The sequence below is a fragment of the Carlito syrichta genome, unplaced genomic scaffold (assembly GCF_000164805.1).
Source record: "Carlito syrichta isolate Samal-C Ts95f unplaced genomic scaffold, Tarsius_syrichta-2.0.1 Scaffold302529, whole genome shotgun sequence".
Taxonomy (NCBI): domain Eukaryota; kingdom Metazoa; phylum Chordata; class Mammalia; order Primates; family Tarsiidae; genus Carlito; species Carlito syrichta.
The window spans coordinates 611920-632141 of record NW_007246625.1 but is presented as its reverse complement, the minus strand read 5'-3'; the positions used below and the strand labels follow the sequence as shown (position 1 = coordinate 632141).

Genomic DNA, 20222 nt, shown 5'->3' with positions numbered 1-20222 from the left:
CAGGTCCCATCTGATGCCGAGGCTGAAGGAGTCTCGCTCCCACGAGTCCCTGCTCAGTCCCAGCAGTGCGGTGGAGGCACTGGACCTCAGCATGGAGGAGGAAGTGGTCATCAAGCCTGTGCACAGCAGCATCTTGGGCCAGGACTACTGCTTCGAGGTGGGTTTCACCATGGGCGTGGGGTGGGACTTCCCATCCTCTCCTGACTGACTGGTCTCTGACACCCTCTGGAGTCCTCTGTGGCCTCAGCTGGGGCCAGGCTCTTAGGGTGACTGGAATCTGCTTGTAGCTTTCTGCTTCTGAGAGACCAAGTGGGGCTGGGATGGGGGCATCTTTCCTGCTCTCCAGAAATGGGTTCACCATGCTAGTGGGAAGCTGCCAGGGTCCCAGTTGGTGGAAGTGAGGGAAAGAAAACTTTTGTCAGATTGCTAAAGCCCCAGAGCCCAAGTCTTGGAGACTGTTCACCCCCAAATTCAAGGTGGGATAACGGAGAGTCCCCCCTTTCTGGGCCTGTTTCCCTGTCTGCACAACCAGAGCTCCAGCCCTTCCAGCCCTGGCATTCTGTGAGTCAAGGATTAAGAACAGAGGACTAGTGACTCACCTAGGTAGGATTGTCACCTGGGGATGACCTGTCCAGTCCTTCATAGTAGATGGGGGATCTGAGGCCCAGAAAAAGTAAGACAGAATCAGAGGTCACACAGCAAGGCTGAGACCAAGCCAGCACCAAGGTTACTCTTGTTGCAGATGTTCCTGGGAGTTCCTAACTGCTTCTGCTATTGTTCACATTGTCTTCCTACCTGTTTCTGAGAGAATTCTCACCCCCAGCAGTCAGGCATAATTAGGGGAGCACTCTGGTGGAAGAATGAACCTGGAAATGAAAAGCAGCCATTTGGGGACTAATGGGACAACCTCATGGCATCCCCAGCCATGGGGAAAGAACAGAATGGTGCCTGGCACCTGCCCCACACTCTGTTGCCACTGGGCACTGTTTCTGGTTCAAGATCTCTGGCCAAGCCAGTCTTCATATGGGCTCTGATGTCCTTTCCTAGGACAGGGCTGAAGATAGTGCCTGCCTGTGGCTTGTTCACAGCAGAGGGTGCGGTGGAATGTGCAGGCCTCCAGCACCTGGGTAGAGCCTGTGCTGCATGTGGTGAGCCCTGGGCCTGTTGCTGGGCAGTGGGCGCATAGCGCAGGAGCAGCCCAGCCAGGCTTCCTTGCTGGAGGAGATGTCTGAGCTGGACCTGAGGATGAACAAGAGTCAGTCAGGGAGAGGGAGGGAAGGTCAAGGTTCCCGGCAGGAGGATCCCAGGGCCGGGGTGCATACATGCAGCCTGATTCTCATTTCTCCAGCCTGGCACCAAAAATATTAGGCTTGTATTACTAGCACTGAGGCCACTGTTGGTTGAAAAAGAAGGTGTCAGCTGAGGACTGAGGGGGTTCTGCTACCTACTTTCAGGTATCTCCTTGGTACTTGCAGTCCCACCCTTAGGCAATCTGTACTTGGGATAAGCATCATACCTGGCCTGGGGTGGGAGCCCCATTCCTTCCTCCTCCCATCTCGGGGGGAGGGAGATTAGAGTTGGAAGATGTTTTCCTATTGGACAGAAGGGTGCTGGGGCATGTGTGAGGAGCCAGGGCCAGGAGCCAGCTGACATAGAACCAGGCCACTCTCCTGCTGCTGACTTGCTCTGGGACAGAGGGTCTCAGTGTACCACCAGTAAAACCTGAAATCTGGGGACCATGTGAGCCTTGTCCTGCCTCCTTCCTGAGACTGTGGGGCAGACCCGGCAGTCAGAGTCCCCTGAACCTCAGACTTCTTCGTCATGTCCCAACCTTGCTGCTGTCCCTTCTCCTCTAACACTGTCCTGCATGCCCCCACAGGTGACGACGTCATCAGGAAGCAAGTGCTTTTCCTGTCGCTCAGCAGCCGAGAGGGATAAGTGGATGGAGAATTTGCGGCGAGCAGTGCACCCCAACAAGGTAGGCCTGTGCCCCCCTCTGAAAAAGAAAGCATGGGAGATTGAGGTTAGACTCAGGCATGAGGAGGCGAAAGAAGGTTGGGATGGAGGGTCAGCCTACATGAGGCAGTGTCTGAGTAGATAGCATTGTGGGACTCTGAAAGAGGAGTTAGAGTTGGCCAGGGTGAGACAGGTGTTGTGAGCTTCTGTTCCCAAAGCTATGCATTAAGGAGGCTGGATGAGGGACATGAGTGCTGGGCCCTGGTTCCTTCTGCTAGGACATCTTGTCCCTACTACTCCCCAGCTGACTCCTGCTCATCTGTCCCATTCCAGCTTAGATGTTCCTCCATTCCTCCAGATGAGGCCTTCTGGTCCACGGCCCCTGGGCTCCCCCATCAGGTCATGGGACCCTGACTGTAATCCCTGCTTCTGAGTCTGTCTCCCTAGCCGACTTTAGGTTCTGGGCCAAGTTCCAGTCACCATGGTCTCCTGTTAAGTGACTTTATAGACCAGCAAACTAAGGAAGAGGGACTGGCACCATAAACCTGCAGTGTGTCAGGCATTGTGCTGACCTCTTGACTCAGTCTGTCCCTTCACGAGACAGGGGTTATTTTAGTCTGGTTTTATAGAAAAGCAAGCTGAGCTAGGTGCGGTGGCTTATGCTTGTAATCCCAGTACTTTGGAGGCTGAGGCAGCAAGACTGCTTGATCCCAGGAGTTAGAGACCAGCCTGGACAACATAGTGAGGCCTCATCTCTAGAAAAAATTAAAAATTTAACCAGGCATGGTGGCGCATGCCTGTAGTCCCAGCTACTTGGGAGACTGAAGCAGGAGGATCGCTTGAACCCAGGAGGTTGAGGCTACAGTGAGCTATGATCATGCCACAGCACGCCAGCCTGGGTGACAGAGCAAGATCCTATCTCAAAAACAAAAAAACAAGCTGAGGCTCAGATTTAGTTACTTGTTGAAGGTCAGTGTGCTGGTGCAAAGCTGGTGTCCATCGGACCCCACCCCATTCTGTCTCAAGGCCTGGGTGCCCCCTGCCACTGCCAACTTCGGAGCCCTGCCCAGATCTGAGGACTCTCCTGGGCTCTGGGCTGTGGTGGGGGAGTGGGAGCCCCTGGTGAGCATCCCGGATCCCCTTGCACAGGACAACAGCCGGCGTGTGGAGCATATCCTGAAGCTGTGGGTGATTGAGGCAAAGGACCTGCCAGCCAAGAAGAAGTACCTGTGCGAGCTGTGCCTGGACGATGTGCTCTATGCCCGTACCACAGGCAAGCTCAAGACGGACAATGTCTTCTGGGGCGAGCACTTTGAATTCCACAACTTGCCGCCCTTACGCACGGTCACTGTTCACCTGTACCGGGAGACAGATAAGAAGAAGAAGAAGGAGCGCAACAGCTACCTGGGGTTGGTGAGCCTGCCAGCCGCCTCAGTGGCCGGGCGGCAGTTCGTGGAGAAGTGGTACCCGGTGGTGACACCTAATCCCAAGGGCGGTAAGGGCCCCGGACCCATGATCCGCATCAAGGCACGCTACCAGACCATTACCATCTTGCCCATGGAGATGTATAAGGAGTTTGCTGAGCATATCACCAACCACTACCTGGGGCTGTGTGCAGCCCTTGAGCCCATCCTCAGCGCCAAGACCAAGGAGGAGATGGCATCTGCCCTGGTGCACATCCTGCAGAGCACGGGCAAGGTGAAGGTGCGTGGGGGCCCCTCAGCTCCAGTAAAGGTCTTGTGACATGGAGAAGGGTACTGAGTTACCTGCCCTTCCCCGTGTCCACATGACACCTTTCAGGTCTAATGGAGGCCTTGGAGGCACGGGTCCCAGCCCGTTGACTCCCTAAACCTGAGTTACATCGTGGGTAGAGCTCCGGCTTTGTACTTCCCTTCTGTGGCTGGGGCTGACCCTAATGCCTGTGTGGAGCCAGTGGATGGCATCCTGGCATCCCAGAGGGAGTGGGCTTACCTTGAGGTGCCTCCTCCCACTGCTTCAGAGGCCTGGCCCCTGAGACTGGGGGAGCAGGCCATGTGGCTGGGCTCTCCTGGCATGTAGGGTTCCCACAACCCCCACTGGCCCCAGTGACCTAAACACCGGTCCCAGTGGGGTGTGAATTTTGGCAGACCTCCCCAGCAGGTGACACATAAGTGAGCCATTGTCACAGCTCCACCTCACCCCACACTCTCATACCTAGAGATACATGGATTCACACACACACGGGTGGACACAGTCACAGTGCACCATTCACTGGTCATCCAGCCACACCCCAGAGTCCCACAGAAATGGGAATCATCTGAAAGCCATCTGGACAGGCCCTACTTCAGTATTGGAGGGCCCCACCTCTCTACCCTTCCATCCCTATCTATCCTCTGCTCCTGAAAATGGGCCCAGCAGCCCACCAGGTGAGCTATACTTCAACCCTCACCCACCTGGTTTGGTGACAAGTGGGCTCCTGGGCTAGGTGCCTCTAGGAAGGCAATAGAGCATGGTCCTGTGTGCCTCGAAGATGATCTTCCTTCTTTTTTGTGCTACCTCCCTTAGGGGAGCTTCCCAAAGCTGGTGGGAGAGGAGGATTGAACTTGAGGGCTCTGCCCTCTGGATGGTGGTGTGAGCTGAGTGGTGTGAGCTGAGTGATGGGGTGGTAGGGTGCCCTGTGTCGAGGTCTGGGCCCTCAGCCTGGTGTCAGGGAGGCACAGGTTGGGAGCCAGATGCCGGGCACCCAGGGCCCATGACTCCTTGGAGGCCTGGGAGGGGAGGCTGCAGCTAGAAGTCTTGGGACCTCCACAGCCTGCTGCCCATTGGACTCCTGAGCAGTAAGTGCAAGGCTCAGGGCATCTGTGCTGGGTGCTCTTTTCCTCATATTGTTGAACTCCTCCCCCGCCCCAGCCCTCAGACTCTGCTGGGTGAGGCTGTGCTGGGCTGGCTCTGGCTGCTTCGCTTACTGGTCAACATCAGGGAGGCATGTAGGAAAATTGAGTGAATGGAGGAGCCTGTGGGCCCCAGAGGCAGAACGTGGTAGAGGTTCCAGCCTCTTCTGTGGCTGTGTCTGGTCTTTCAGTGCCTGGACCCCAGGCTGGCGTGGAAGGCAGATTCCCACCTGAAGTGTCCTGAGGCAGGTGTGTCCAGGTGCTCCTAGTGGAGGGAGATGAAGCCAGGGCTCAGCCAGTCCCAGTGGCTGTCGGTGGAACAGGGGTAGCGATCTGTGAAAGGATAGAAAGTGACATGTGCCTGAGGTCCCCTCTCTGGAACACTTTTGCAATAACTTGAATGGAATTGGAGAACATCATCCTAAGTGAACTAACATAGGAACAGAAAACAGGGACCCACTGCGTCTTCCCCCTCCACGACTGGAGGAGTGACAGGGTCTGGGAACCAAGACACTGGGACCACGTCTGGCCCCAGCTGGCTGTGTAGCCCTGACAAGTTCTGTGCCTTGGTTTCACCCTCACTGGTTCCTAGCTCTCAGGAGATCTCCTTGGCCTGGCAGGAGGTCAGGAAGGCTGTGGGCTTGAGCTGGAGCTGCAGGGAGCTTCTGGGGAGATGTGGGTCTTGCCTCTGCTTCACATGCTCAGAGAATAGGCCCTTAAAGGTCATCTGCAGGTCAGGAAGGGGTCCCAGGTGCATGATCCCCAGAAAGGCCAAGACAGCCTCCCCTCAGCTCCTCCTGTCCCTCTGTGCCTCCATTGGCTAACCGGGTTTTCTGGGTCTAGGCCTCAGTTCTGTCTTTTTTTATTTCAGTAGCTTTAGGGGGTACAAATAGTTTGGTTATATGGTTGCACTGTTTAGTGGCTAAGAAGTCTGGGCTTTAAGTCTGGGCTTTTTTGTACCCAGTAGGTGATATTTTTGTACCTCCACCCCTTCCCTTGTCCCTTTCTGAGTCTCCAATGTCTATTATACCATTTTCTATATCTTTGTAGATCCTGGGTTTAGTTTCCACTTATAAGTGTTTGGTGTTCTGTTCTTCTGTTAGTTCACATAGGATGATATTCTCCAGTTCCATCAAAATTACTGCAAAAGACATTATTCCATTCTTTTTGACAGCTGAATGGTATTCCAAAGTGTATAGATAGCACATTTTCTTATTCACTGATCAGTTTGGACATTTAGGTTGATCCTACATCTTTACAATTCTGAATTGTACTATAATGAACATGCGAGTGCAAGTGTCTTTTTTTATATAATGATATCTGTTCCTTGTGGTAGATACCTAGCAGTGGGATTGCTGGATCAAATAATAGATCTACTTTTAGTTCTTTGAGAAATTTCCATACTGGTTTTCATAGAGGCTGTACTAACTTATACTCCCACCAACAGTGCTTAAGTGTTCCCTTTTCATTACATTTACACCAGCATCTATTTTTTAAAAATTTTAAGAATGGCCATTCTGACTGGTGTAAGGTGGTATCTCATTGTGGTTTTAATTTGCATTTCCCTGATGATGAGTGATGTTGAACATTGTTTTATATGTTTGCTAGTCATACCTTCTTTTGAGAGATGTCTGTTCATGTCATTTGCCTACTTTTTAATGGGGTTATTTGCTTTTTCCTTGTTGATTTGTTTGAGTTCTTTGTAGATTCTGGCTATTAGTCCTTTGTCAGATATATATTTGTGAATATCTTCACCCATTCTGTAGGTTGCCTATTTGCTTTGTTATTTATTTAGCTGTACAGAAGCTTTTCAGTTTAATTAAGTCCCACTTAACTCATTTTTTGTTTTTGTTGCATTTGCTTTTGGGAGTTTAACCATAAATTCTTTGCCAATATCCAGAAGAGTTTTTCCTAGGTTTCCTTATGGACTTTTATGATTTCAGGTTTGAAATTTAAGTTTTTAATCCATCTTGAGTTAATTTTTGTATATGGGGAGAGGTGGAATTAAGTTTCAATTTTTCTGCATGTAGCTGTCCAAATTTCCCAGCACTATTTGTTGAATAGGGTGTCTTTTCCCCAGTGTATATTTCTTTCTGCTTTGTCAAAGATCAGTTGGTTGTAGATATTTGAGTTTATTTCTGGGTTCTCTATTCTGTTCCATTGGTTCATGTTCTTTTACCAGTACCATGTTGTTTTGGTTACTACAGCCTTGTAGTATACTTTGAAGTCAGGTAATATGATGCTTACTTTACCTTGAGTCTGTAGGAGTCTTTGTGTGTTAAGTGGGTCTTTTGAAGGCAGCAGACATTTGGATTGTGTGTGTGTGTGTGTGTGTGTGTGTGTGTGTTTAATAACTTCTGCCAGTCTGTATCTTTTTTAGTGGAGCATTGAGACCATTTACCTTCAGGGTTAATAATAATATGTAAAGTTCTGTTCCATTCATCATACTGGTTGCTTTATTAATTAATTAATTAATCTATCTCTTACACTGGTGTTCCACAGTTCTGTGAGCTTTATGGGTCCCAGCTTTTCTACTGGTGTGTTTTGACCTTTTGCTTCAGTGTTTAGGATTCCTTTGAGTATTTGTTATAGAGTTAGTCTGTTGAAGACAAATTTCCTCAACATTTGCTTGTCTGAGAAAGACTTAATTTCTGTTTCATTTATGAAACTTAGTTTTGTGGGACATAAGATCCTGGACTGTTTTTCTCTTTTAGGAGATTGAAGATGGGCCCCAATCTCTTCTGGCTTGTAGGGTTTCTTCTGAGAAGTCTGATGTTAGTCTGAAAGATATACCTTTGTAAGTTATTTGATGCTTTGGTCTCACTGCTTTTAAAATTCTTTCTTTCACATTAGCTTTATGTAACCTGATAATTATATACCTTGGGCATGATCTCTTTGCAATGAGTCTTCTGAGGGTTCTTTGGGCTTCTTATATCTGAATGATTAAATCTTTGGTAAGGCCAGGGAAATTTTCCTCCATTATTTCCTCAAATAGGTTTCCAAACTTGTTGCTTTACATTCTTCCTCAGGAACACCTATGGTTCTTCGGTTTGGTTGTTTTACACAATCCCACATTTCCTGGAGACTTCGTTCTGTTCTGTTGATTCTTTTTTCATTATTGTCTTACTAGGTTAATTTTAAAGTCTTGCCTTCACGTTCTGAGACCCTTTCTTCTGCTTGTTCTAGTCTAAAACTTTCCATTGCATTTTGTACTTCCCTAAATGATTTTTTCATTTTCAGAATTTTGGCTTTTTTTTTTTTTTTTAAGGTATCTGTCTCTTTGGAGAATTTTTCATTCATATGTCCTGGATAGTTTTTACTTTTGGGGATGTTGAAGAACTCTGTTTTTTCATACTGTCAGAATTATTTTTATGGTTCCTTCTTATTTGAGTAGACTGTTTCTTCTTAGTTGAGGTTGGCAGGGAGTTGATATAGGCGCTATAGGATTCTCTTGGTTGTGTATAGCCTTGATGTGAGTTTCTCAATTGCCAGCTGTGGTGGTTCTGTGCTAGATACCTGCCCAGGCTCAAGGTGTCTTGAGTTGCCTGGTGGCTTGGATAGTAGTGTCAGCTGGGGTCTGGGATCAGGCCTTCCCCAAAGCTGAGGTATTATATTAGATGTTTTGACCTCCAGCCAGGAGGTGGCATTTTTGGGAGAACACCAGCTGCTATGGTGACTGTGAGCTTTCAACTTGACATGTGTTGCTTCAGGGAAGTGCTTAGCCAATTTAAGGAGTAGGCAGGACTGTAGGGATTACCCAAGTTGTCTGTTTTCAGCCTTCAAGGGGTGTGGGGGGGAGGAGAAAAGCTCAAGCTCCCTACTTCTGTGCACTCTTAGCCACCCCAGTAGGGATTGGGAGGGAGTTCCTGATCACTGAAGTAATACTGTTGTGTAAAGGCTGCCCAAGAGTTTTCCTGGCCGGTGAAAGGTTGTTGTGGCAAGTCCCACCCCGCTTCCGCGCCTTAGCCTTGGGCAGTCTGTGTTCTGAATGTCAAAGTGCAACCTGCCTCAGGTGTTCTCATGCAGCCCACCCCAGCCAGGAACAGTCTGCCACTGCAGAGTTTGCTCTTGGGGTTCATCCCTTCCCAGGCTGGCTAGAAAGGAGCTGCCGGCAAGGGTTGAGTTCCTGGGATAAGGCAGCTGGAGCTTCTCTGGGCTTTTTTTCATGCACCATTTTATGTGCGTTTCAGCAGAGCATAGCTGTGGGTAAGGCAGTTACCTGTAAGGGAGTAGAGTCTCGCAAGACTCAGGGGCCCTCCATGTCCATGGCAGGAGCACAGAATTTCCGAATTCCCCTCACGCACCTCCCCTACTGTGTCCGGAGGCTGCTGATGGGCTTTGTGCTGTGATCCAGGAGAGAGTTTGTCTAGTCCAACCTAGGTTGATTGTTTTTTCTCTTATTTGCACTATGTGGTTATTATCATTTCTTTGATGAGTTGTGGGGTGTGCTGCTGGTCCCTTTTCTATCTGGGTGCTGAGGAAATGTCTCTATCTTGGTTTACTCCGTAGGAGAAACATATTCTGGCTGCCTCTTGTTGGCCATCTTAGTTCCCAAGTCCCACAGTTCTCTATTTTAAAGGACACCAAAGTGGTGCACATCAAAGTGAGGAATTTCTGAACTATCAGAAACTCTGGCTGATGCTGGCGCCTTGCAGGCTCCGTGCAGGATGGCCCCCTGCCTGACTGGCACCTTCCGCTCTGTCTCTGACTACTCTGCCTGTCTTCTTCCCCTTCTCCAAGTCACAGGTTGGCTGTGAGCATGAGGAGGTGGGTGCTCCAGAGCGAGGGAGTTACCATCTGTGTGGGTGCTGCAATCATGGGGGAAGGTATGGGCTCAATCTTCTCTGCTGGGGTCTTCCCACAGCACTTTGTGTGAGACCTCATGGGTGAGGAGCCCACCAGCTGCCCTCTGAGAAGCTACCACCCCAGGATTGCCCAGGGCAGTAGTGCCTCAGCCTTCCTTCCCGAGCTAGGTCCCTGCCAGGTGCATGTCTGTCCCTGCTCTCACCTGTCTGAGTGAGGTGGCTCATGATCTTCTGTGGCGGCAGGACCGCCTCTACCCCTCTTTCATCCTTCAGTGTGGGCCTGCACAGAGCGAGTCTGTGTCTGGTGTGGGAGCCCCCACCTGAGTCACAGGTGGATGCTAGTGGCTGTTTGCACCATGAGAGAGGGTAGTTCTGACTGTCCTCTTTGGCTCTGGTGGGGAAAGGGCGAGTCCCACTATGGTCACCTGGCCTGGCCTGGTCAGGGCTGGACAGGATTTGAGTCTAGCTGGCCTATGGTTAGGGGGCTCGTGGCTCTATAAGGACCTGCCTCCCCCATCCTTGGACCAGCTCTGCTGCCACCAGCTGTAGACTCTTCCCTCACCAGGCTGCCCTGCCCACACTACCCAGCAGCCCCTAAAGGTGGACACTCTGTTTCTCTTGGAGTCCCCAGCAGCTTGGTGATGGAGCAGCCTCAGGACACAGGGCTTCTTCTCTGGCCATATGTGTAATCCTAGGGTCCTAGCATCAGGCCAGCTCAGATCTCACTCTCCTCACCTCCTGCCTCCCCAGGACTTCCTGACAGACCTGATGATGTCAGAGGTAGACCGCTGCGGGGACAATGAGCACCTCATCTTCCGGGAGAACACGCTGGCCACCAAGGCCATAGAGGAGTACCTCAAGCTGGTGGGCCAGAAGTACCTGCAGGACGCCCTAGGTAGGGAGAGCACAGGCTGGCAGGGGGGCCGAGGGCAGGGCAGTTTCCTCCAGGTTCTCACTTCCATTCCCTGCCCACCCGGCACAGGTGAGTTCATCAAAGCACTGTATGAGTCGGATGAGAACTGCGAGGTGGACCCCAGCAAGTGTTCGGCCGCTGACCTCCCAGAGCACCAGGGCAACCTCAAGATGTGCTGCGAGCTGGCCTTCTGCAAAATCATCAACTCCTACTGGTCAGTGCTGGCCCTGACTGCTTGGGGCCTCTGCACTTCCTTTTGGGCTCAGCTGCCCAGGGCCAATCTACCCCATCACCTTACCTGGTCTGTCAGGTGCCCACAATGTACACAGCGCTGCCTGACCCCACTGAATCTTCCTGACTCTTCAGTTCCCTGTCCCAGTCCCTTGTGGGGCCTTGGATATAGGGAAGTGTTCAAAACGTGTACAGGACGTGGTTTTGGTGGTGTTACAGTAGAAAGAATCTGGGCATGGCAGTCCATCTCTGTGTGGCGATGAGTGAATGCCATGTACCAGGCACTGTTGTAGGTGCTCGGTCTCTGCACAGAGTGAGACTAGCAAGGCCCCACTCAGGCACCCAGTTGAGGCAGTTGGCTAGTTTAACCCAACACTCCTCACCTGTCCCTAGGAGTGGTGGTGCTCTTGTCACAGCCTTGTGATCGGGCCCAGCAGAGGCATGTGGTGTAACTGAGCACTGGCCAGGCCTCCTGCTGGGACCAGAGAACAAAGAGAAGAAAGGACTTGAAGTAGCACAGGGTCTGCAGGTCACTGCCAACCCCAGAAGGGAGCAGGGGTTCTCAGATAGGACTGGAGTCCATCCCTGGGACACTTCCGGTAAGGCCTACCTCATGGCTGCCTGCTTGCTCCTGGGGCACATGTGACGGCTGACCTGTGCCCAGTGCAGCCCATCCTGTGGGGCATGTGGGACTGTCTGGGAGGGTCTCGCTGTCAGCCCAAGCAGTGAGTTTATCTTCACAGGTAGAGCTGCCCAGGTTTTAGCCTGTGTCCCCTTCCAGCTCAGGCTCATGCCCCCCCACCTACCTGCGCCTCTATTCTGACATATGCCGTCCCCAGCCATACTATACCCCTTTACCCCTTTGTTAGGTCAGCCTCTCTCACTCACCCTCACCTCAACTGCACATGCTCCTACCCTTCCCTCTCTGGGGTGGTATACTGGGTACCTTCTGTAGCAGCCTTGATCCCATCGAAATGAGACTATGTCCGAATCTGTTTTCTGCACACACTGGGGCACCTGGGACCAGGGGATGCACTGGCTCAGGGCTGGGCACATGGGGCAAGGGAAGTGTTTGCTGTTCCCAAAGGACAGGCAAAGGTGGACCTGCTGGGTAGGCAGCAGCCTTGGAAAGAGGGCCGGGGTAATGACCATGGCCAGAGGGTAGCCACCTGCCTGCCAGGTCCCTTAACCCCTGGGCTACCCCAGGTGCTTTCCTGGGCCCGATGGGTACCTCAAGCTGGGCCACAAATGTACAGCATCCCATACCCCTGGGCCTGGGGTAGAGGGCAGCCAAAGGGTCCTGAACTTTGGGAACATACTTCCTACCCCAGCTGGGCTGGCCCTCTACGCTCTGCTTCCTGTTCCAGGAGAGCTGGTGTGGGACTCCAGCCCAACATATCTGTGGACAGTGATTTTCCATTTCCCCTTTTTGGCCTGTGCCAGAGGTACTTCTGTGTTCTGGACAAGGCCAATCATAGATGTTACCACCCAGTGCCTGGCCCTTGCCCAGTTCTGTGCCAGGCATTGTGAGGGCCAGGGCTGAAGGTCGCCCATCCTCTGGGCATACCCTTGTTGGCTTAGCCAGCGTGCATTGCCAGAGAGCCTGCTGGACTTGTGGGAGGACATTGCAAGTTGATCAAGCCCTCATACGGCTTTGGGGTCCTAGCCTTAAGAAGGCTTTGTGAGCTCAGCAGGACAGGCCTTGCTCTTGGTTGAAGCCAAGGAGGGCTAGGGTATTGGTCAGATCACCCTGAGCTTGTGAGAGGACCTGGCCTGGGCTGGGTTCAGGGACCACTTGGGCTGCTCTGCCCTGGGGTGGGGGGAACATCTTTTAGGGCAAAAAGATAGGGTAGCCACTTAAAGGGTGGCCAGTTGGGGCCTGACCATGTGGGCTTGGATGCCCAAAAGAACCAGGAGCCCTATGTTCTAGGGCCAGTTTTGCTCGCTTACTCTGCCACCCTGGGGAAGTCATTCCCTCCCTTGCTCTCGCCATCTCAAGAATCGAAGGCGGTGTTCTTGACCTGGTGGTCAAGGTTTCTCCCATCTTGATCATTCCATACTCTGCAGGAAACCTCGGATTCCTGTGACATTATTCAAGCAGAGGAAGTGAGTCTCAAAAGCCAGTAATGGGAATTCAGGGAATAGTGGTCTGTTCCTGTTGTGTGTTCCTCACTTCCCTCTAGTCCCAGAGTCCTGCTGTTCGGGTTAAAGAATGAATTAGACATTGAGAGAGGTGGGAAGGGCCCAGACCAAAAGCTGCAGAGGCGGTTCAGCCCTGGCCCTGGATTGGACTCCAGTTAGGACAGAGAGTGGTCGCCTCTGTGCCTGTCTCCTGCCTCATGCGCCCCTTCACTAAGAGCCCGCCACCCTAACAGGAGCTCGGACTTGCCTGTTTCTCTTGCCGAGCACTCACTCTGGCCACCCTGCGTTGAGTGCGCTCCCTGGGTGGCTGCTGGGTGGAGCCAGGGTTGGGACACAGGCTGTCTGACCCATAATCTGTCCCTGCTCTGCTTCCTCCTGTCCTGGGCCCCTGCCTGATGACCAAGCCCTCCCTCTCTGTCCCCACGCAGTGTCTTTCCGCGGGAGCTGAAAGAGGTATTTGCCTCGTGGCGGCAGGAGTGCAGCAGCCGTGGCCGGCCAGATATCAGCGAGCGGCTCATCAGCGCCTCCCTCTTCCTGCGCTTCCTCTGCCCGGCCATCATGTCACCCTCACTCTTCAACCTGCTGCAGGAGTACCCTGATGACCGTACTGCCCGCACCCTCACCCTCATTGCCAAGGTCACCCAGAACCTGGCCAACTTCGCCAAGTGAGTGCTCCTGCCCCAACGGGCAGGTCAGGGACAGCTAACAGACCTGGTTTTGTCCCTGTCATTCTCAGTCCTTTCCCACCTTTTTTCAAAATAAAATCTGTACACCTCATCCTCCTACTAGAAGCATGTATCATTTTGTTACGTTTCCTAATTGTCAAAGGTGAGAAGACATTTTTTCTTCTGCTTTTTTTGTTTTTGAGTTGGAGTCTCACTCTGCTGCCTAGACTGGAGTGCAGTGGCACAGCAGCCTCGACCTGCTGGGCTCCGGCAATCCTTCTGCCTCAGCCTTCCAAGTAGCCGGAACTACAGGTGTGCACTACCATGCCCGGCTAATTTTTGATTTATTGTAGAGACAAGGTCTCGCCAAATTCCCCAGGTGGGTCTCGAACCTGCAGGCTCTGGCAATCCACTTGCCTCAGCCTCCCAAAGGGCTGGGATTACAGGCTAAGCCACTGAGCCCGGCCAACTACCAAGCCCAGCCTGCTTTTTTTGAATTAATACATCATCATCAGGATTCTTCCATATCCCTCACATTCGTCAGCCCCTTTTTGAAATGAATGACTAATGTGCCTCCAAGGGGAACTGGCCCATGTTTCCTTCATGCATTCCCCGTGTTTGCGCACTAAGGTTGTTGCAGACTGCCCTAATTTAGTGCTGTCAAGATATCTTTGCTCATAAAGCACTTCTGGTGTTTTGCACTACATCCTCAGCAAATGGGTAAAAGAGCTGGGTCATCTCACTGTCATTCATTCTTAAAGTGTGGGTTGAGCCCTGTGGTGGGGCCACCTCTGTGCTGGGTTCTGACAGTGCAGAGATGAATCAGCCCTGAACCCAGGCCTCACAGAGCCCAGCACTTCAGCCAGGGAGGTATGTCAAGTGAGCAGCAGAGCAGTGACAGACACACCAGCCTTTCAGGAGGGCCCTAGCCTTGTTGGGAGGGAAGACAGGGAAGCACATGAGACAGTGCGACCCCCAGCTGCATGTCAGGATGAAACATCCATCATCTTGAGGAAGAAGAGGAGAGACAAGGCATGCCAGGGAGGGCGATGTGTTGTGCCAGGCCAGATGAAGTGGGCCACAAGGCCCAAGAGGACAGTAGGTGCCTGAAGGCTAGGCAGGGCACTGGGAGCCAGAGGGTTTTAAACAGGGGAGAGACAACCTACATATGTTCTGGATCCTGCAAAGACCACTCTGACAGTAGTGGGCAGGCAGGTTGGAGGGAACAGGGTGGCAACCAGAAGACCTGGGAGGAAAGCATGGCTGTGGTTCCTGCAAAGATGGCAGAACGATGGGGATGTGGTGCAGGAGGCAGTGGCTTCTAGGGACAGGGTCGAGGGTGATGAGAAGATAAAGTCAGCAGGCCTGCCATCCAAGGATGAGGAAGAGAGAGGAGTTGACAGCCGTCAGCTTCTGGTTCAGGTATCTGGGTGGATAGGGAGCATGAAGGAGGGCATGGTTTGGGTGACAGTGGTGACTTCAGACTTGGCTGGGCTGAGCTGGATGAACCCTAGGGAAGGTGCCTGTGGATGAATGTGTCCAAAGCTCAGTGGAGAGGCCTGGGCCCAGTGTAGATTTGTATCAGGGCATTGCAACTTGGAGGAAACACGGAAGGATACTGTCACAGGCAGTGTATGGGGAATACAGAACGCTGCAGGTCCTGAGATAAAAGCTGAACCAGGAAAGGGTCACTGGACTTGGCCTAGGAAGTGAGTGGGGTGGGGGCCAGCCACAGGGGTTGGGCAGGTGGGAACTGAGGAGGAAGGTGTCTCAGTGGAAGGCAGCTCCTGGGCAGACCTGCCTAGGCTCAGCACTCACCCCGATACCTCTTCCTTCAGGTTTGGCAGCAAGGAGGAGTACATGTCCTTCATGAACCAGTTCCTGGAGCATGAGTGGACCAACATGCAGCGTTTCCTACTGGAGATCTCCAACCCTGAGACCCTCTCCAACACAGCCGGCTTCGAGGGCTATATTGACCTGGGCCGTGAGCTCTCCAGCCTGCACTCGCTACTCTGGGAGGCTGTGAGCCAGCTGGAGCAGGTGCCCAACACCATGGGGCAGAGGGTGGGCTCGGGCTGCCATCAAGCTCCGGGGCTCCCCTTTCCAGAGGATCCGTGGAGGGCACGGGTTGGCCAGTGCTGTGTGATCAGGAGCCTGCCTGGGTGCCTGAGCCCCTGTCAGAACACACTGAGGATCTGAGGGCTCTGTTTTCTTTGTGCACCGGCACCTGTTGGGCAGCCCCTCTCCAGGCCCTGGGGCTCAGGCTGTGCCCTGGGCACTGGTCCTCATGGATGAGTTCCACATGTAAAGGCATGCTCCCCAGTGGGTTGTGTGTGAGAATTTGGTCAGATTTTGGAGCCACTCATGAAGACGACTCAAGACCCTGTACCTCCACTAGGCAGGAAGTTGGAAATCTGAGGATTGCCCTTGACCATCAGCTGACAAGGTTCCCTAGATACCTCTGACGGTGATGCAGTCACCTGGCATGAGGTTTCCCCAGCCTGGAGTCTCACTGGCCCCCCAGTGGCCTTAGACCACACAGTGAGCAGGTTCTTAGAATTAAGGGCTGGGCCTGCCAGGAACCAGTTCCCAAATATCTGTTGTTTTCAGGCTCCAAGGGACCATCCTACAAAAGTAATAAATGCTGGAACCAACCTGGAAGGCCCTTCATGCCTCCTGGTCTTGTTCCCCAGAGGTGACCTCCCAGAGCACTGCTGCACAGCCATCAATACATTCTCTGCACATATGAGCACACACACAGTCACAGATATATGGAGCCCTTTCCCTTCCAAGTGTGTTTTAAAGTGGTAACTCATCGTGTGTTCTTTAGTGGGCGTCTTTGCCTTTTTAATAGCCACAGAGTATCCTCTCATGGGGGCACAGGTTACTTCACCAGTCCCTTATTGATAGACAGGAGTTTAGTCCTGACTTATAACTGGAAACAGATGCTCTTGCAATCAAATGCCCCATTTTGCTAATCTATCCATTTAACTTGCTCTGTGAAAGACATGAGGGGGGGAATGGAAGTGAGGGCTGTGCCCCACCCTTCTGCCAGCCCAAGCTCCTCACTGTCACCACTTGCCGCCCTGTGCTGGTCACTGTCTGCTCGTACAACCACACAGGAAGTGTGGAAGGTGACCAGTGTCATCACACAGGTGACAGGTGCGGCAAGGACTTGAAAGGAAGCTATGTGCCTCTCATTCCTGTTCTCTGCTGACTGCAGGGGTTCTCACACTTGACTTTTGCACAGAGCCTCTGGAAGCTCATGCGGAGACAGGTCAAGGCCATTCCCTCCCCTCCAGCTCCACCCCGCAGCCTGGGATCCTTAGCACTGTGTCTGAACCTGACTGTGAGGCTCACATGGCCCAGGCACTGGCCTTTGTCTGCCCAGCACCCGGTGGTGCCTGCTCTGTGCTTGCACCATCTCCACCAGGGCTCAGGTGCCAAAGTGGGGCAGTCCCAGCTTATCCTGTGGAGTGGGTGACATGGGCGGGGCTGTCACAGAAGCCTCTTGGATGGAGAGGCGTAGGTGTGGAAATTCTGGGATTCCATGTGTGCTTTTCCCTCTGCAGAGGCCCTGGGGCAGGATGAGCCAGGAGGAGAGACTTGGGCTAGGTCAGCATCACTCCCTGTGGGCCTGCTGCTCCTGCCCCAGAATTATCTGGAGAGCTGGTAAAGCATGCAGATTGAGAGATTCCTGGGCTCACCCCCTCCCAGGCATGTGTCTGACTGATGGCAGGGTGGGGATCAGCACTTATGACTGACTTCCTGGTGGTTTTGAACCACAGTGGCAGCAGCACACTTAGCCTCCAAATGGCCCCAGAAGGTCACACCTGCCTCTTGCTGTATCTTTGCAGAGCATTGTGTCCAAACTGGGACCCCTGCCTCGAATCCTGAGGGATGTCCACACAGCACTGAGCACCCCTGGCAGTGGGCAACTCACAGGGACCAATGACCTGGCCTCCACTCCGGGCTCTGGCAGCAGCAGCATCTCAGCTGGGTTGCAGAAGATGGTGATTGAAAATGATCTCTCTGGGTAAGTGCTGTCAGGCATGCTGCATATAGTGGGTACATGTGCAGACTAGGCACAGCCCATCTGTGGGCACAGATGGGGAAGAGGATGCCTACACAGGTGTTTCTAAAACAAGCCTCATAAGACTTGAAATGTGTTGTGCAGGCCCAAAGTGATGAGCCTTGATTTGAGAAAAATCAGGGAAGGCTTCCTGGAGAAGGTGCTGCTGCAGTTTTTGTGTGTGTTAGGAAAAGTAGCATTTTCATTGGTAGAATAGGCATTTTAGGTAGAGGGATAAGCACAAGCAGAGGCCTAGATAAAGACAGCTTGATGTGTTGAGAAAGTTACTGGTCCCAGATACTCAAGGCATTTCTAGATCACCTGGTATTTGTTAAAAATACCAATGTTCCTGGTATTTCCTGGGTCTGAATCTGAATCTCCAGAACTGGGGCTTAGGGGTGTACGTTTTCAGCAGGAGTTTGGGTGACTCTGCCAAGCCTTGAGGCTGTTCCCAGAGAACACAGAGCAATGCTGAGACCCAGCCCCAGGGCACCGTCTGCTCAACCTAAATAAGACACACACATGGTCGAGTAGGAGACAGAAGGCTCTTGCATGTTTAAGTCAAAACGGGGACACTTCTTTAAGAAACTGGGAGTTTGTGTTGAACCGCTTCTCTCCCAACCCTACCCCCATCCCGGCAGGGACCTCCTTAGACCATCTTGTGAGGAGGAGGCTGGAGCAGCAGAGGTGGGGTTGTGGACTCACTCCAAGGTGGCAGCAGCAGGCATTTAAGCAGGGGTGGGCGTTGAGATTGAGAACCTGGGGGGCGTGGTGCCCGGGGGGAGGCCTGAGAGATAGAGTTCCCAGGTCCTTCTGAGACCGCGTTGGAGGCTCTTTACTTAAGCTGCCAAGTGAAGCAAAGCAAAGTCACGAGGCGAGAGTTCAGGTGGGGACGCACCGAGAGACAGCCAGGCACGAGTGTTCTGAGGAGACCCAACCTGGGGCGTGGTGTGTGCAGCCAGACCCCCATCGCTCTGTCTGCTGCCTTGTCCTGTTCTTTCCAACCCACAAGCACTGTGGCCCCAGTGGCTGCGCTGCCCTGTCTTGGGCTCTGTGTCTCCTCTCCATCCAAAGCTAAGCGACCTCACTGTCCATTCTGGGCCCATGCCAAGCTCCCCACGTCCTTGCTGCCTCCAGTCCACCAAGAGCCTTGTTCACTCCCCACGTTCTTCCCTCCAAAGCCCCCTGGCCCCTAGCATCGTTGTGCCTTCTCCCAGAGAGCTAGCAACCAGGGAGAGGCTGGATGATAAGCAGAGTATGCAGAGGCGGCCAGGGAGGGTGGCAGGCTGAGGCGGGCGCAGCCTGCTGCTGCAAGTTCAGACCTTCCCCTGAGTCACGCCCTCACGATCCTCCTGGTCCCTTGTTTTTTCCCAGGAACTCCAGCCCCCGCCTGCCAGTCAAACAAGGGAGTGGCAGCAGGAGGCTGGGCAGGAAGAGGCTTTCTCCAGACCCCCCTGCGGCTGTCAGTCTGATTAGGAACTAGAGAGAAGAGGCAGAGGAAGCCCCGTGACTTTGAAGGTGGAGTTCTCAGTGCAGGACCCCAGGATAGCAGAGAACCACCGATCGTGGGCTGGGGTTTAGCTAGGGGGAGTTTTCAGAGCACACCAGGCCCCAGCACCCACCGTCCCGAGATGCAGCTGAGCAGGGAGAGGGTCTGCCGGGTAGCCCGGCCTGGAACTGGCAGTGCTGGCCCCTAGAGCAGAGGTTCTGTGCAGGAGCAGCCGCCTCGGCCACTGGTCCCCAGCCTCTCCCCCTTCTGCCACCCCAGCGCCTCCCTCTCCCCAGCCCTAGCCCTGCCATCAGGCCCCAGCAGGTTGGCGGGTGCTGTCGGTTTGGACCCGCTGCGGCTGCACTCACAGTTCTTCTCTTCCCCTTCTTTCCCTGTGTGTGCTTGTCTCCCTGCAGTCTGATAGATTTCACCCGGTTACCGTCTCCAACCCCCGAAAACAAGGACTTGTTTTTTGTCACAAGGTCCTCCGGGGTCCAGCCCTCACCTGCCCGCAGCTCGAGCTACTCAGAAGCCAACGAGCCTGATCTTCAGATGGCCAACGGTGGCAAGAGCCTGTCCATGGTGGACCTCCAGGACACCCGCACGCTGGATGGGGAGGCAGGCTCCCCAGCGGGCCCCGACGTCCTCCCTGCTGATGGGCAGGTGCCTGCAACTCAGCTGGTGGCTGGGTGGCCAGCCCGGGCGGCGCCAGTGAGCCTGGTGGGGCTGGCCACGGTGCGGCGGGCAGGCCAGACACCAACCACGCCGGGCACCTCCGAGGGCGCACCAGGCCGGCCCCAGCTGTTGGCACCACTCTCCTTCCAGAACCCTGTGTACCAGATGGCGGCTGGTCTGCCACTGTCGCCCCGTGGCCTTGGTGACTCGGGCTCCGAGGGTCACAGCTCCCTGAGCTCCCACAGCAACAGTGAGGAGTTGGCGGCTGCTGCCAAGCTGGGAAGTTTCAACACTGCCGCCGAAGAGCTGGCGCGGCGACCTGGTGAGCTGGCGCGGCGGCAGATGTCACTGACTGAGAAGGGTGGGCAGCCCACCATGCCCCGGCAGAACAGCGCCGGCCCCCA

General features: G+C 53.5%; 1 protein-coding gene across 1 annotated transcript in view; it reads left to right on the top strand.

Annotated features, from left to right (window-relative positions):
- Window positions 1–3: 3 nt before the first annotated feature.
- DAB2IP (DAB2 interacting protein) overlaps window positions 4–20222 on the top strand; it is a 30070-nt gene continuing 9851 nt past the window's right edge. The window contains exons 1-9 of the mRNA XM_021711722.1: window positions 4–157; window positions 1880–1978; window positions 3106–3660; window positions 10382–10526; window positions 10614–10758; window positions 13346–13582; window positions 15421–15622; window positions 17440–17618; window positions 19560–20220. Coding sequence (XP_021567397.1) covers window positions 14–157; window positions 1880–1978; window positions 3106–3660; window positions 10382–10526; window positions 10614–10758; window positions 13346–13582; window positions 15421–15622; window positions 17440–17618; window positions 19560–20220 — 2367 coding nt within the window. The 5' untranslated portion in view covers window positions 4–13. The remainder of the gene's footprint in view (window positions 158–1879; window positions 1979–3105; window positions 3661–10381; window positions 10527–10613; window positions 10759–13345; window positions 13583–15420; window positions 15623–17439; window positions 17619–19559; window positions 20221–20222) is intronic.